Raw genomic sequence first — 14,825 nt, forward strand, 5'->3', positions numbered from 1 at the left:
AATGCAAGGTTCACAGCGTGTCAGTGAACAGGGGCAGAGAAAAAGATGCATCCAAGAAACGTCTCAAATGTCATCACTTCTGCATATGACATCCATTAACTAAATATCTGCTGCTGTTGCTACCTACTGATAATAGATGCACCACAAATAAGATAGTCTAGTTTTTGTTTGATAAAACATTGAAATCGTTGAACAGTGTAAAAATAATTCTTGTAGGTTGCTTAATTAAGTAAATATTATCACCTACATGTGTTTTTCCTCTGACATCAAGCTGTTCACACTGCACTGACACAAAGTCACAGGCCATGAAACGGTTTCTAGATGTGAGAGCAACTGCAGGGCAAAGTAATAATTCTCTTTCTCCACCTCTTTTCCATCACTCAAAATCAATTATAGGTTATTGCCACCAAAAGATGGCTAAAATCCATATTTTCAACCGTTCTTTGCTTTTGAGCGCAAGTCCTCATTTTGCACCTGATGATCAATAACGCCTCTGTAATCTCTATAATCTGCCTGGTCACACTCATATCAGAGCTCACACTATAGATCCTACGTGTAACCGTATATTATATTTGATATTTGGTATTACATTACAGCCGAAACATTTTCCAAGGCAATGTGGCGTGTCTTCTGATTGATTTTCCTACCCTCCGCGCAGCCACAGCAGGCTTCTTTTATTGCCAGTGCAGTATGCAAATAAACTCTCCTTCCTTCGATAATCCATCACCGAGCACACAACATTACAGTAGGTTTTAGTCACACTTTTATGTTGGCGAAAGTGACAGCTAAATTACCATGCAGTCGCAGTTCCTTTCCGTATGGCATGTTCACTTCTAAAACCTTGAAATGTTTTGCCTTTCATCTCCCTGCTTTTCAAATGCCCCCGAAAGAAGAACTCCACTAACCTCGGCGGACTTCTTCACACCGGCTCTTGTGTCCCGACACAAAAGCCACTCATTCTTAATTTTCATATTTGACTGCACAGAGTTCCTGCCTTTGTGCGACCGAGCGCTTTGACTCTTGCATAAATATTTTATTGGAGCTTCTGCTAATGTTCACACAGTTGGCGAAGTGTTGGCTTTTCTAAAGTGTTCCATACAGGAGGACGTAGAACATCATGAACCCATGAGAACATGGCTGCATGATGAAGAATGTCAAACACAACACCTGGGCTGCCCATGGCGAAGAGGAAAGCCAAGAGCAAAGGAATTGGACTTGTAACAGAGTTGCAGGTTAAAATCCCAGGACAAGTTAATGGTTGGGGTCTGAATCTGTAATTAAATATGAAAATAGTTTACGATTAATTAAGGAAGCGATTAATCAAATAATTTTTTCAGCTCTATTCACTAATGGTGTGTTAAAAGGATTGGCTCAATACAGACGTCACATTTTACTATCCCTAATTGGTGCCTGTGCAAAAATACCAATTCATATTTGAAATTCGAAATGTTTTGCGTGAGATTTGTGAATTGTTTCACTGTTTGTAGTATCATTTTCTGTCTATGAAGACATTTTATAAATCACAGGAGTAATAAACAGGAATTTTTTGTAAATAAATAAAGGTTGAAAATGGAGCTCATATTGTACCCTAAAACCAGACCAAAGTCAGTCACTCATGCCATACTGTGACATTCAAATTTTGAGTTTGAATCATTTTGATTTCACCACAAAACGAATGCCCTGTCACCAAACAGAAGGTGTCTTCATCCATCAGAACAAATATGATTGCCCAAAAGGGCTGTAACAGAATTATAATTGATTTTGTAAACCCATAATCCACAAGCAACATTTATGGGCATTCACTGTTTAGTAAGGTTTCACCCCACTTCTCCCTCAGTAATCTTTGATATTTAGTTAAAATATTCTGGGTATATAAAACCAATTAATTTGCATTTATGTCTAAAGGTTTCCTGAATTATGTACTTGAACTTTAGGAATGCCAATAATTCTCTCACCAAATGTGTTTCATCATCTTTTTGCACAGCTGGCATTTTGACCTTAAATTAAAGCCCAGAGTTCCTGAAAGTATTAAAAAATGTCTGTTAGACTGATCTTATATTGTACCTGATTGATCGTTAGGACTTACTATTGACTTAAATTATGTGTAAATTGACGTCATTCAGATGAATAAGGCAGGTGGTGCTAAACCCGTCACTACAGTGTGACGAGAACAGTAGCGCTCATAAAATGAAGGATGTCCTCATCTTTTAACACGTGGAGTGATTAATTTCATGCCTCTTGTGTCCTGGCTGTGGTTGCAGTGGTTGTTGGGCTTCATGAGGTAGAAAATGTGCTTTAATTGTACAGTAGCTCAGTAGCTTCCCCGGGGAATCCCACATCTAATATCGTGCCACCGAGCTCTCTGCAGCAGCTGTGGCGCTTGATGGCTGATGTTACAGGGGAGATGAAATCCACTCTTTCCAGTCATCAGGAACTTAATGATTTGTTACTATTCCTGTCCCTGGCCTAATCTGTCAAGTTACAGATATTGATCTCTCAGCCTTGCTTTATCAGTCAGGGAGATTAATGCTTCGTTTCAGGGCTGCATGGATAGAGACGTGGTGTCATAATGGTGCTTCTAACTAAGCCCCAGAGCTTGTGCTGTAACTGAACACTTTCCATACTTTGAGAAGTTTGGATTGAGTTGTCCGACTCGCTAATAAATCATTGCCATTTTTTTTTTTTAGCTCAACCTTTCAGCTTCCTATCTTGTAATTTATCAGTTTTGTTTGGCTAAAGCTTTGTTTTCCTCCCCTCCTTTTTTATCTTTCAGCTTCTGGAAGGCAGCTTCACGTCTCAGGTCAGCCATGAAGTTGACGGACTTATCTTCCAGCCATGCGGGGTAAGCCTCCATCTACAGTATATATGTATGGCAGTTTGTCATTTTTCCACAGCTGTTGCCACAGGTTGATTGTCAGGCATAGTTTTGTGTTGTCCCCGCCTTCCTAAACTGAGCTCCTCAATAATAACTCAGCAGCTTGTGAGAGAGAGAGAGCACCACCTGCCATTTGTCACATTCACTGCCAATCTTGTCCTTTTGTCATTGTAAAGGAAAACCACTCTACTTCAATTTACATGCACGCACTTAACTGTAGGAACCCACTCAGTAAATCAAACACATGGCAGTTTGTGTTGTGACTGCAGAAAATGACTATTATATCTTATATAATTAACAATATTTATAGTTTTGTTCGTTCTCTTTAAGCCACAACATAAAAACCAGCTGATTGGTGGATATGAAGTATCCTTATTCCATTTTAAACAGATTTATATGAATACATTTGTTTAAATGTGTATACATTTATGAAAGCAGTGGAAACCAGTTTCTTTTGAAAATGTTTGTTTGTGGCCAATGTCATGAATGAAAAATGACAGTGAGGGTTTGAGGCCCGTTATTTATATGAAGTGCAAAAACCTTGTCCGGCTCCTTCAACCCAGTCTTTCAAGCTGAGGCTGGAAGAAGTTTCATCCTCTGAGGAGATTAAAAACATCACAAAAGTGGCACCGAACAACGTTGCATAGACAGATGTTAACCTGTTTAACATCCTGGTAAAGGGTATGGATTAGAGTGTATTTTTAATGTAAGTATTTGGTTTAGTATTATAAACAGATTATGTGCAATGTTCTATTGTGAGAGAGGCTGACAATTTCACGATGGTCAAGAAGTCTGTGGTAAAAATGGCCTCCTTTTTGAAGTCATTGGCCGCCTTAAACTTGTTGCGTTATGATGAAATGCATGAAAGAGAATGACAGTGAAAGGGTACTCGAGCACGTGAATTACGGGACCATAATGTTGTGACTTGTGAACGTAATGTGCCTTTGACAAATGCAACACTTAACATCACTGACCTTGGGGGTGGGGGGTGATAAATATCCATTCGCCACATTTAGCACGTAAAATGGGAAATTACCAGTTGTCACATTAGCATAAGCTAATTGCTTTTTTTTTAACAGCAAACTAAAAACCGGCTTTGATTGAATGGACCAAACAATGCTCCAGACGCCCGAGTATGAATTTTGGGGGCTGGCAGTTTCTATCACAACAGTAAAAATACACAAATTCATCTCCAAACAGATTATATTGTTAAACTGCTAATTGTCACAACAATCATTGTAAATTGTATACAGGCACTTGTAATTCACAATACTTGCTTTGCTGTTTTATTAATTGATTAAACTAAATGAACTACTTCTGTGTGTTTGAGGAAAGAAATGTTATTTATCTAAAAGTATAGTATGTATATTGGTTTATTTTATAGCTGTGTTTGTATGCAGGAGATGCTGTTTGAGAATATTCTTTTTTGAAGGTTTTATTTGAACTTTGAGCATGCACTTTGTTGCTTTTGACGCGACCGTTTGTTGATTTAAAATGACATTGTTGTTTGCAGCGTCGGTGAGGTGGATCATAAAAATAGAAAGACAGACAAAAGGTTTTGAAAGCACCAAGGCTCCCTGGATGTTAATCATCCAGATTTTGGTTTGTTTTGGCAGCTGCTTTTGTATGTTCTTTTTTTTTATTATTTTTTTATTTTATTTTTTATTATTCTTGCCGCCTAGTAACGCGAGGAACAGAATAGTAAAAGTTGTGTCAATAAGACACATGATTGTGTGGGCAGGTTGCTGTTCAGACAAAATAATTTCATCATCATTGGCCTTTCATCCACTTCTCAGTGGAAGTCCATTTGCAGCCATTCGGAACTGTAGTTGATTTAATAATTACTAGGGCTGAACAATGAATCGAAATTTTAACGAGACCACAGTATAGCCTACTGCAATTATTGTCTTGATCTATACGCATCATATTCTACAGACTAAAGGGGACATCTTTGTTTCTCACAGATCTGCACAAATATCACACAGTAAATCATTTTAAACATGTTTTTTTTCTTTCAAAAGAAAATGAGAGTAATAATGATGCATGTTCCCTCTGATTCCTGTCAAAATAATCGCAATTAGATATTTATCCAACCAAAATCATTTAGCCCTAGTTATTACCATCATAGACAGTTTTTCCATGTGTCCCATTTGAGCTACTCGTTCTGATTTGTTATCAAATCACACTTCAAGATGGTCAGCAGCTGGCCCCAGCTCAAAAAACTGGCATGTTTGATGTGACTAAATGATGATGCAACTAGTCAGCCATGTGATGTTGATGGATTGAGGTTATGACGACTGAAGTAACATTTAACTAACTTCTGTCTGAGTAAAATTTTGTAAAAGTTCAGGAATACAGTACTGAGAAGCTGGTGAATGTTGTCTGTGATTGGGCGGGCGACCGTAATGACAAGTATATGGGCGCAAAGCTCTATTTCTCTGCTTTCCGGTATCCATGCTCTACCAATTTTTCCTCCACATGTCTCAGCTGACATGGGGCGGTAGGCGGGGTCACACCCTGGACAGGTCGCCAGTCTGTAGTTTTTGAATTTTCTAGATATGGCAAACAGTCTAGGATTTACGGTAACAGAACTGTTAAACAATTGAACAGCATATTTTCGGTTCTATGAACGTGGCATAGATGAAGAAAATTAGTCAATAGAATATCAAACTCATATTTTAGTGAAAAAACAATCAGAGGTGTGTTATCTTACTAGTCTGATCGTGCAACAGCAGCATATGTTGGTGTGAAGACAAAGAACCTCTGCACGTAATGACAGCACACATGAGGTTTGACAAATAGAATTGACTTCATTCAAATCTAATTGAAAGTAGATTGTGCTTCTAATGTCTTTAAACCAATTTATGACTAAATGATCCTCTGTATGCGTTTGTATCATCTTAATATCAAAAACATCCCTCACTGTTTCCCATCATGACAGCTCATGTGGACAAAATCTAGACACGGCACAAACACTGGACCTTTCGTTCAGCTACTGCTCCCGCACGTAAGTTATGGGAAACCTAACCTAATGTGGAAGGAGACGGTGTTATCTGACAACCTCTGCCAAGATTGTTCAGCACTCAGATGCTCGATAAGTAATTTCCAAGAAGTTATTAAATATTTAAAGGTAGAATTAAGGATTGAGATTGATGTGGGCATGGGTCAGTGCTGCTGCTTTTGACTGAACTTTTTTTCTCTTGTGTTTGTGGAAACATTGCGCAGTGCCTTTGCCGGCCCCTTCAGATGAATGGATTAATGCACTTTTTAAAATGTATTTACTCCTTTAACCTTTTAGTCGGTGTCATTGCATTATTGATTGACACAGTGGCTCTTGTTTGAAGTCCCCTTTTTATATGTCAACCTATGTAAATAAGCCATTATTTGTGAGGGATGCAGAGCAGCAGGAGCAAACATGTCTGCTTGTGTGGGGGAGTTCTTAATGGCACCTCCTAGAGTGAAGACTCCATCTCCTGCATGTGGAAGCACACTCTCCTTTGAGTCATTGTAGTTGTATTTTTTTGGTTTGTTTGAACATATTTGAAAATGTGTTTTAATTTACCCGGATTAATTCACTCATTAATACATTCAAATATGCAGAGATTTCTGCCAGTGTTAGTGGTTGTGGTAGCATCTTATGATCATTTTGTGGCTCCCAGTTTTGGGTTTTACAGGATATACTTCCTTGGTGAAAAGTGAAATATCTGTATATCCACTTTATTGCCACAAAATGAAAGGAGCACATTCATGGTTCCCAGAGGGATGAACCTTGTAAACCTTTCCTTTTTTTTGTGTGAGCAGAAAGGAAACTGATAGTGTTCTGGTCTGGTCTATAATCAATATCTGTTGATATCCATATTTCAGAATTACCAGGAGGCAGAAAATGTCCTAATTGTTGTGGAACTGCTCTAATCCATAACAGAAGGCAAAATCCACCCTCAAACTAAACGTTTGATTTCCTCTAACAGACGCATCCCTCGTATATTAGAAGTCTACTCGCAGCACACAGTAGTGTGGGTGAATTTGAATTCTTTTATCACGTACACCGCAGACATAGATGTGCGTCGAAGGGTCCAGTAACACTGCACCGTGTTGAGCTTGTTGAAAAGGCATTGATTTTTGTCAACCTCTGCATCAACCGGTGCGATGTTAATCTCTCCTTGTGTGGACGGGATTAGGGTGTTCTCCTGGTTAATGTCAGCAGGGTCTTGTTGTTGTGTACGTCCATTAATGTAAGCACAGAGGTTGCCACTGCAGCAGCAGCAGCAGCAGCAGCAGCAGCAGCAGCAGTCAGGAGTTGCCGGGCGAGATATCTCGCTCAACACACGGTGTCCTTGGGAATATGTCGTCTTTGTTTAGGGAAGACGGGGGAAAGATTCTGAATTTATTACTGAATTTTGAAGAGTTATTTAAGCGAGAGAACAGATGGTTGTCTCGCTACAATGAGCGTAAAATGGTAATTTTGTTTTCTCCACACGGTTTTCGTTGCAATTTTTAAGAATTTCGACTCCACTCCAACATAATATTGTTAGAGACAGATGTGAGTTGAGGGCAGGTAATTGATTATTGCATTTTATGCTGTAAAAATCACTGAAAATGTGCGATTTGTTCCTTTTCACAGCAACATTTCCCTCGTCCCTGTTACTGTATTCCCCGACACGGTTTATTCTGATAGAAATCTGTAATGCAACTGTGCCATTTTGAGCGTTTACACGAAAATCCCTCAGAAAACACACAGACAAAAGATCTCAAAGAAACGGGCCAGTGTGTCTGAGCTGTAACAGAGGGAGCTTTTCTCCAGGGGACAGATTTATTGGACTTTTCCAGCCTTTTTCGTCTGTAATCCGCCGCACACTTAAGCAATAAGTCTGCCTCAGAGCTAGAAAGCTGTTATTGAAATGAGACATTGAAACAAAAAAAAACTGTAATCGAATGAAGAAAATCTTGAAGCACATCCTCAAGCAAGCTTCTATCTTTCTTAGTTAAAGAACACTCATTTATTTTCATTTGTTAATAATGGACTCTACACCCAAGATTACGATCAGCCTTTTCTTTTTTAAACAATTGAATAACAAGTAAATAAATATACAACATGAAAGAAGCAGAACGGAAAAGAAACCCTACCTCGGTGTAAAACACATACATGTACAAGAAAGACGATCAATTCTAGACGGCATACATTTCAATATTTAATGACAAAGGGAACCTGATGTGTTGCATAGTCGATTGTAATTGAGTGTATGTCACAGTTAGTACATAGGTGTATTTGCTGAGTGGGGGGGTGAAAAAGTAGGTGTTGAAAACAGCAACTGTGCACTACAGAGGGTGTTGGCAAGAGAAAAAATGGGGTAGAGAATCAGGTCATAATGCCAGTTTATAGTCATTTTGGAAATATGATGGTAAAGAAAATTACAGATCATCAAGGTTTCTTCATCTTCTTTCATTTCAAAATGCATCACAGATTCTTTGATCCATTTTACAAAGGGGTGGGGGGGTGCAGGTTACCTTCTATCTGATCAGGATAACAGCTGTCATGAGATGATACTGTTGGAGATGCACACAATATTAACCCGTGTGGATTATAGATTCGTTGTCAGAGTACACTAAGAATATACAGTACAAGGTTCAGGAATTGGTTTAAGTTGTGTAGTAATTATCAACCCCGAGCGGGCATTTAAAAGGCATGTAATGTAAACATTAGAGTTGATGAATAACGTTGAACTGCGGCACACAGAGGTGGCGTGGATGAGGAGAATCTACGTCTAATCGTTAGATCACAGATGGTGGAGAGTCATTTCGATGTTTTGTTCCCAGGTGTCTTTTTTTTTTTCCGATTAGTGTTGGAGGATTAATGTGTTGAATCGCCTCCTGTAATGCAGCCATTAAGATTTGTGTTAGTCCTTTAACGGTGCTCAAAAGGGCAATGCGGAGTGGAGGAAAACAAAGTGCGGCGCAGTGTTCCGAACGGCGAAGCTTTCGCCGTTATCGCTAATCTGTGTCCACTGCAGACCTGCGTCAGTCCCCGCCGTTTGAATTGACAACGTGAAACTGCAGACACTTTAAAAATAATAGAACGGCACTATGTGAAAATTAATTTGATTGATGTGTTCCTGAAATTAAGGTCAGCTTTTGAAAGTCTGTTTTGCACATTGACAATAAATCACTTGTTTTGTATGTGCTGTCACTTGTTGACAAGACTTAACAATGATAATGAAAGTGTGGGTACAACGAGCAGCACCTTTTCAAATGAATGCCAAGGTTGTCTCTTCATTTAATCTGATGGGGGTGTTATTTTTCCCCCGCGAGTTTGTTGCCATGGTTCCGTTGGCTGAGATTCATTTTAAAGCAACTGTCAATTTGAATTCTTATAAGAAGTTAACACATTTGCAACCAGACATAAACAAAATGTCAGATTTCCCCCATGACTGCCTGTTCATTAACTAGTATGTACACAGACCTTCTTCTTTTTTCCCCCCCTTTCTTAAATTGCTATCATATTTCTCTTTTATTCAAGTCCTTAATGAAGTAACTGTGGAGAGCTTCATCACTCGCGTGCATATTTTTTTACGTTTCATTTCACATTATGGCGACGTAAATGGGCAAGTTATTTCTCGGCAAGTTATTTTGATGCCTGTGCAGCGGAGCGAAACTAAACGTGAGCAGGAATGTTCCCTTCCACACCCACGTTCTCAGAAAGAATTAAAAGAAGTTACTAAATGGAACATTCTTTAAAAGAGGACACGTCCCCTCTTTCTCTGCTAACTGCGTAGAAGCGTTTCATGGAGAAGTGAAGGCCACCTCCCTCATCGAGAGCTTCGGCGTGGACAAAGCAGACAGACTCTCCACACTCGCTCCTTTCACTTTTCACCCGAAATGACAGCCAACCTACCCTTTAACTTTAACATTGCTAGTTTATAAAGAAAGTGTAGACTTTGTTATCAGTGTGGGAGCAGCACAGACTTCACAAAGTGACTAAGCAGAAGAAACATTTTCAATGAAATACGCTTGAGCACAATTTTTGAATTAGATGACCTAGAGCTTGATTGCAGGACTTTTTCCACACATAAATGTTGATGACCTCAGTGTCTGGTGCCTGCGTTCATGGGTTCTGAGCGTGGAGGGTTCACAAAAGGTTCCAAGTGAAGTCTGCTCTTGCTAGGTTTTTGCAGAACAATGATCTTTAAATCCATCGGCACCAGTTTACTGAAGTTTGAATTTCAATGCATTGATTGGTTTGCTAAACCCGAAATCTGTATATACAGAGATGAGCAAGTGACGGCAACTCTGACTATTTTGGGGAAAATAAGGACACGTCCTAGAAGAGTTTCTGCTTCTCCAGTTGGGAAAGAAGCTCATTCAGATAAAAAAAAAAAAGAAAGTCACAAAAGGGAAAAGGCCATGGTTACGTTTGCTGTTCAGTTGAGGCCTGGCACTTTTGTGTTCCTCAGACATTGTAGGACTTGGCCGCCTTTATGATCGTCCCTGGCAGGCAGTGATTTTTGGGATACTTGGGGGCTTAGAAAAATCCGCCTATGTTGCACAGGGATGAAAGAACACATTTGTCGGTTGCATCAATGCCGGGATCAGACTACACAAATTGGGGCCCATTTCCAAGCGATTTGGTCTTTATAGACACATTTCCATTGTCGAACCCAGTTTTGATTGTCAAGAATGATAAACGAATTTGAAGTACAGAGATTTGGCATCTGGGATGCTCCGCATCAACCCAGTCTGGCATGTTTTCCTGCCTGGTCTGACATCTCCTATGTACGTCACCTAATCTGACATGGCGACCATCGTGAAAGACAAAAATATTGTCTAGTTTGATACCGGCATTAGAGGAGCCTTCGGAATCTGGCAGCCAAGTCGTGGCACTTTGACAAAACCGGGCAGCGCATAATCTCAGTCTCTGCTGTAGTATGATATATGAAAACACATTTGGAAACTGTTTGGCTGTAAGGTTTTTTAGGCATCAGGCCGCGTCCTTGTGAAAGATGAATGTAGTTTGCTGACAACTTAGAGTTCATGATGATTCCGTCTTCCACGGATGATTTAAGGTTCAGGTGGAGCCAGGAACTCCTTATTTGGTCATGTGCCGTGGCAGCAGCAGCAGCGCAGCTCCTCCTGAGGAGTCCTGTCTGTTCTCTCCACACATTTCCTTGGAGTAGACTTCTGTTACCGGGCAACCTGACAGTGACAGAATCTGGTCATCTGTTCCCGCCTCCACTCGTCATGCCTTTACATTTCTCATGTGCGAGTACACTTGTATCATGTCCTCGTAAATGTCAGCCGTAAGTAATCAAAGCGATGGCGGGAAGCATTTGTTTGGTGTGTGTGTGTGTCATGTGCTGTTCGTGATGAGTGTAAGAAAAGCAATCATGGTGAATCATAATTTGTAGGCCTCATTATATTTACATATCTATTCTTATACATATTTATTCTTGGGTTTATAATCATATAATCTCAAACATGAAGCTCTTTTTTTGTCAGGAACTCGTTTGCATTTCATGCAATGGTTGATACCCACAGAATGATTTCTAAACTCAGATATTATTATTTCCATATCTTGCTGCTTTGGAATGTTAGAAACCAACTGTGTGACATGATGGAGTTTCAATTGTATGAAAATGTGCAGCTAATAACCTGTGGCTTAAATATTCTGGTCGCCTTGCAGATTACTCAGCCGTTAAGTCTGCGGTGCACAGGCTTATCTAAAATAGATCAGTCGTTTAAAAACACATTGTCTCCACGTTGTTTTCTGAAAATGCTTTTTCGTGATGCCGTCTTTGGTAAATGTGTGTCCCTGCAGCGATACAAGGCTGGGAGGTGCGATGACATTCTGAAGTGGAAGCCCCCCAATCTCAACTCGGTGGACTTTCGCCTCAAGATCACCAAAGTCGGAGGAGAAGGGTAAGTCACTGTTGCCAGGGAAACGTGTAATAGCACCTGTCATTTTGTGAGACACTGGATTATCATGTGACACACACACACACACGCACACACAAAAATGTGCCTTCATTTTCTTTGTGCAGATTTCAAAAGTACGCTGTTCAAAGCCGTGCACTGGCTTTCTATTCTTTTTCTTTAGTTTCCTCTCTGGCTTTAGATTCTGTTTCCTCTTACAGCAAGGTTGCATGATTTACGTGTACTCTCTGTTTGCGATTCCAGCAAAACCTTCCTTGCTCCCTGCATTTATATGTTCAAAGAAAACACGACTACACTCCCCTTTTCCTCCATTTTATGTTTGTTTTCCCTTGTTGTGTAAATTATTCATGTCCACCAGCACCTCCCTAAGCTCTCATCCTGGTAAGCATCATAACTTTGCACACACAATTCTGTACGAGGAAAGACAATCGATTTCCCCTGTAATTAGAAACCTTGCATGCATCAACTTTCTGAATCGGGAATCGGACCGTTGTATTTTATATAGAAAATCGCGTTTCCAAAGAATAATGATGCTGACATAAGCTCCTTCAAGGTGGAAGTATAACAGCTGCACTAGTAAAGCCAGAAGGCAGAGACCTGTGGGTTAAATCATTATCCCCGGTTCTCTGAAACATGGAGTTATACAAAAATATATGTCGAAAGAGAAATTTGGAATATGGAATATAGAGTGGTCCTTTTCCTGTGTTCATTTAATGTAAAACCTGGCATTTAAGACCATTCCAGGTAAAAACTATAACAAAAATGTTGGTTACCAGAAAGATTCTGAAACAAGGAGGGTTTTTTGAACCTCAAACTGTGTGTGTTTGAGGTTCCGAACAACAGAAACAGAAGTCACAGCACCCTAAAACGACAGAATGAAAGACAACGATAGACGTAAAACACATTATATACTTTAAATATCCACCAACATTTTGTAGAAAAAGAAAAGGAGACATATTTTGGCGCTCAGTTGCTTACCTGTTCAGGAGAAAATTGGCCAGGATGGCCTCTGGTTTTACATTCCTCTCTACTTTCTGCTGTTATTTATTTTAAAAAAAAAAAAAAACATCTTCACCACATATTGTAACTTTAGGCATTTCTGACTCACTGTAGTTGCAGCTCACTGTATTTGTCTAACTCTGCAACCTGTGTGTGTTGAAATGCATTATTTGGTGGGTGGCAGTGGGTGGTGTAATAGGCCAGAACTAAAACATAAACAGAATTTGTGGGACGTACGTGAGGGTTTTAATTTGGAATTAATTGGCTGTACCAATGTGTCTATGAAGCCAGTATTTCATTTCATTATTCTTTTTTAACGTATTCGTGCTCTGTTAAGGAGGCAGTTAATGTTTTTCCATTGTCACGTTACAGCTGAGCATTTTTATTGCTTTTAATATTTGCTTTATAACACAACTGTGTCCAAATACAGTCTGGCAGAGCCGTGTCATGACTGTAGCCTCGCAGTCGTGTTTATTTATCCATTTCTCGCTTTGTTTACTTGTCTGCAGCACAGTAGCTCATAGCTGGTCAGCCTGCCTTTTCCCCCGTAAGCCAGGCAGCCTCAGTGGCTGTCCAAGCTTTGCAAGAATGAGTCTGTCTCTAATCCTCAACAACCGACTGAGGTGATCACAAAAGGGCGCAGTCGCCCCTCGTACTCGCCGTAAGCCGGTCCGCGGGACAGCTGGTCAGCTTCTTGACTCCACTGTGTGTGGGAGAACACAGATGATTATTGTTACCATTTCAGAGACCTCTGATGTTTCCCCAGTAGATTGATTTCTGGAGGAGGAGGAGCACTTTTCAGACTTCACACAGGGTTTTCAGTTCTTTCCTTTACTGGCTTGAGAGGGAAAAAGAAAGAGGATGGACAGACAAGTGAGAAGGTAACTGTTTAGTACACAGCCCACACACAATCAATCCTTGAGCACGTCTTTGTGCTCCCTGCCGAAGCTTACAGTCTTGCGAGCCTTATTGCCTTCCCTCAGAGCACAAGCTGAGGCAGGGAGTGATTATGACGAGAGAGGTAAAGTGGTGTAGAGGAAAAGAATAAATGGAAAGTTGAAACAAAACCAGAAAGCATGGAGTTGAACAGTCTTGAGTATTGTATGGTTGGTTTGAATTATAGATAATGTGAGCCAGCAGCCTGTCTCAGGAGGCAATGACTAATGGTCTCATCATTATTCATTATGTGTATAGTGACATTGAAGACCCAGAAACAGGGAGTGGTACTCTCTGACCAGCTTGGATTGTCTCTCCAGAGGCCAGAATCCTGGCTTCTTGTTACTTCTCTGTGGACTCAAGTGTCCTTTACAGCATTCTAATCCATATTTAGTTTGAAGGATCCACAGTCAGACTTCCCCGTCAAGGTCCTTGCCTTGTTGACTGCTAATGTAAAAGTATCACCATACACTCGCTGGGCAATTTATTAGCCATTCCTGTTTAAACACTTGTTTATGCAAATATATAGTCAGCCAATCACATGATTGGAGGTTATTGCATGCTGGCGTGCAGACATGGACAAGGCAACCCGCTTGAGTTTAAACCAAGCGTCAGAAAGGGGAAGAAATGTGATGTAAATGACTTTGAAAATGGCTTTTTTTCCTGGTTCCCGAGGGGCTCATCTGAGTATTTTGTAAACTGATGATTTATTGGGGTTTTTATGCAAAGCCGTCTCTGGGGTTTACAGAGAAAATATCTATGGTGGCAGTACTCTGGGTGAAAGTGCCTTGTTGATGCCAGCAGAAGGAGGAGAATTGTCAGACTGGTTTAAAACTATAGAAGGGCAACAGTAACTCTGTCGAACCTTGAAGCACAAGCGCCACCATATAGCTTTATAAACCATTTGGTATGTTAAATAATCAAATCATTTTTTTTCCAAAGTGGATGTTAATTGTCATCAACCATTTTGAATCCACAGTAAGTGGATTTAGAGATGTGATGAGGGTCTTATAGCTGTCGGCACAAATGAGGGATTCTGCAGAACAAACATGGCGCCTGTCTCTGGAATCTTTTCTTTGTGGACAAACAG

The 14,825-nt window shown here is 40.1% G+C and overlaps 1 protein-coding gene across 1 annotated transcript in view; it reads left to right on the top strand.

Moving 5' to 3' along the window:
* rngtt (RNA guanylyltransferase and 5'-phosphatase) overlaps positions 1-14,825 on the top strand; it is a 77,133-nt gene that overhangs the window by 48,557 nt on the left and 13,751 nt on the right. The window contains exons 12-13 of the mRNA XM_044049036.1: positions 2,774-2,842; positions 11,685-11,785. Coding sequence (XP_043904971.1) covers positions 2,774-2,842; positions 11,685-11,785 — 170 coding nt within the window. The remainder of the gene's footprint in view (positions 1-2,773; positions 2,843-11,684; positions 11,786-14,825) is intronic.

Source organism: Solea senegalensis, linkage group LG17 (assembly GCF_019176455.1).
Source record: "Solea senegalensis isolate Sse05_10M linkage group LG17, IFAPA_SoseM_1, whole genome shotgun sequence".
Taxonomy (NCBI): Eukaryota; Metazoa; Chordata; class Actinopteri; order Pleuronectiformes; family Soleidae; genus Solea; species Solea senegalensis.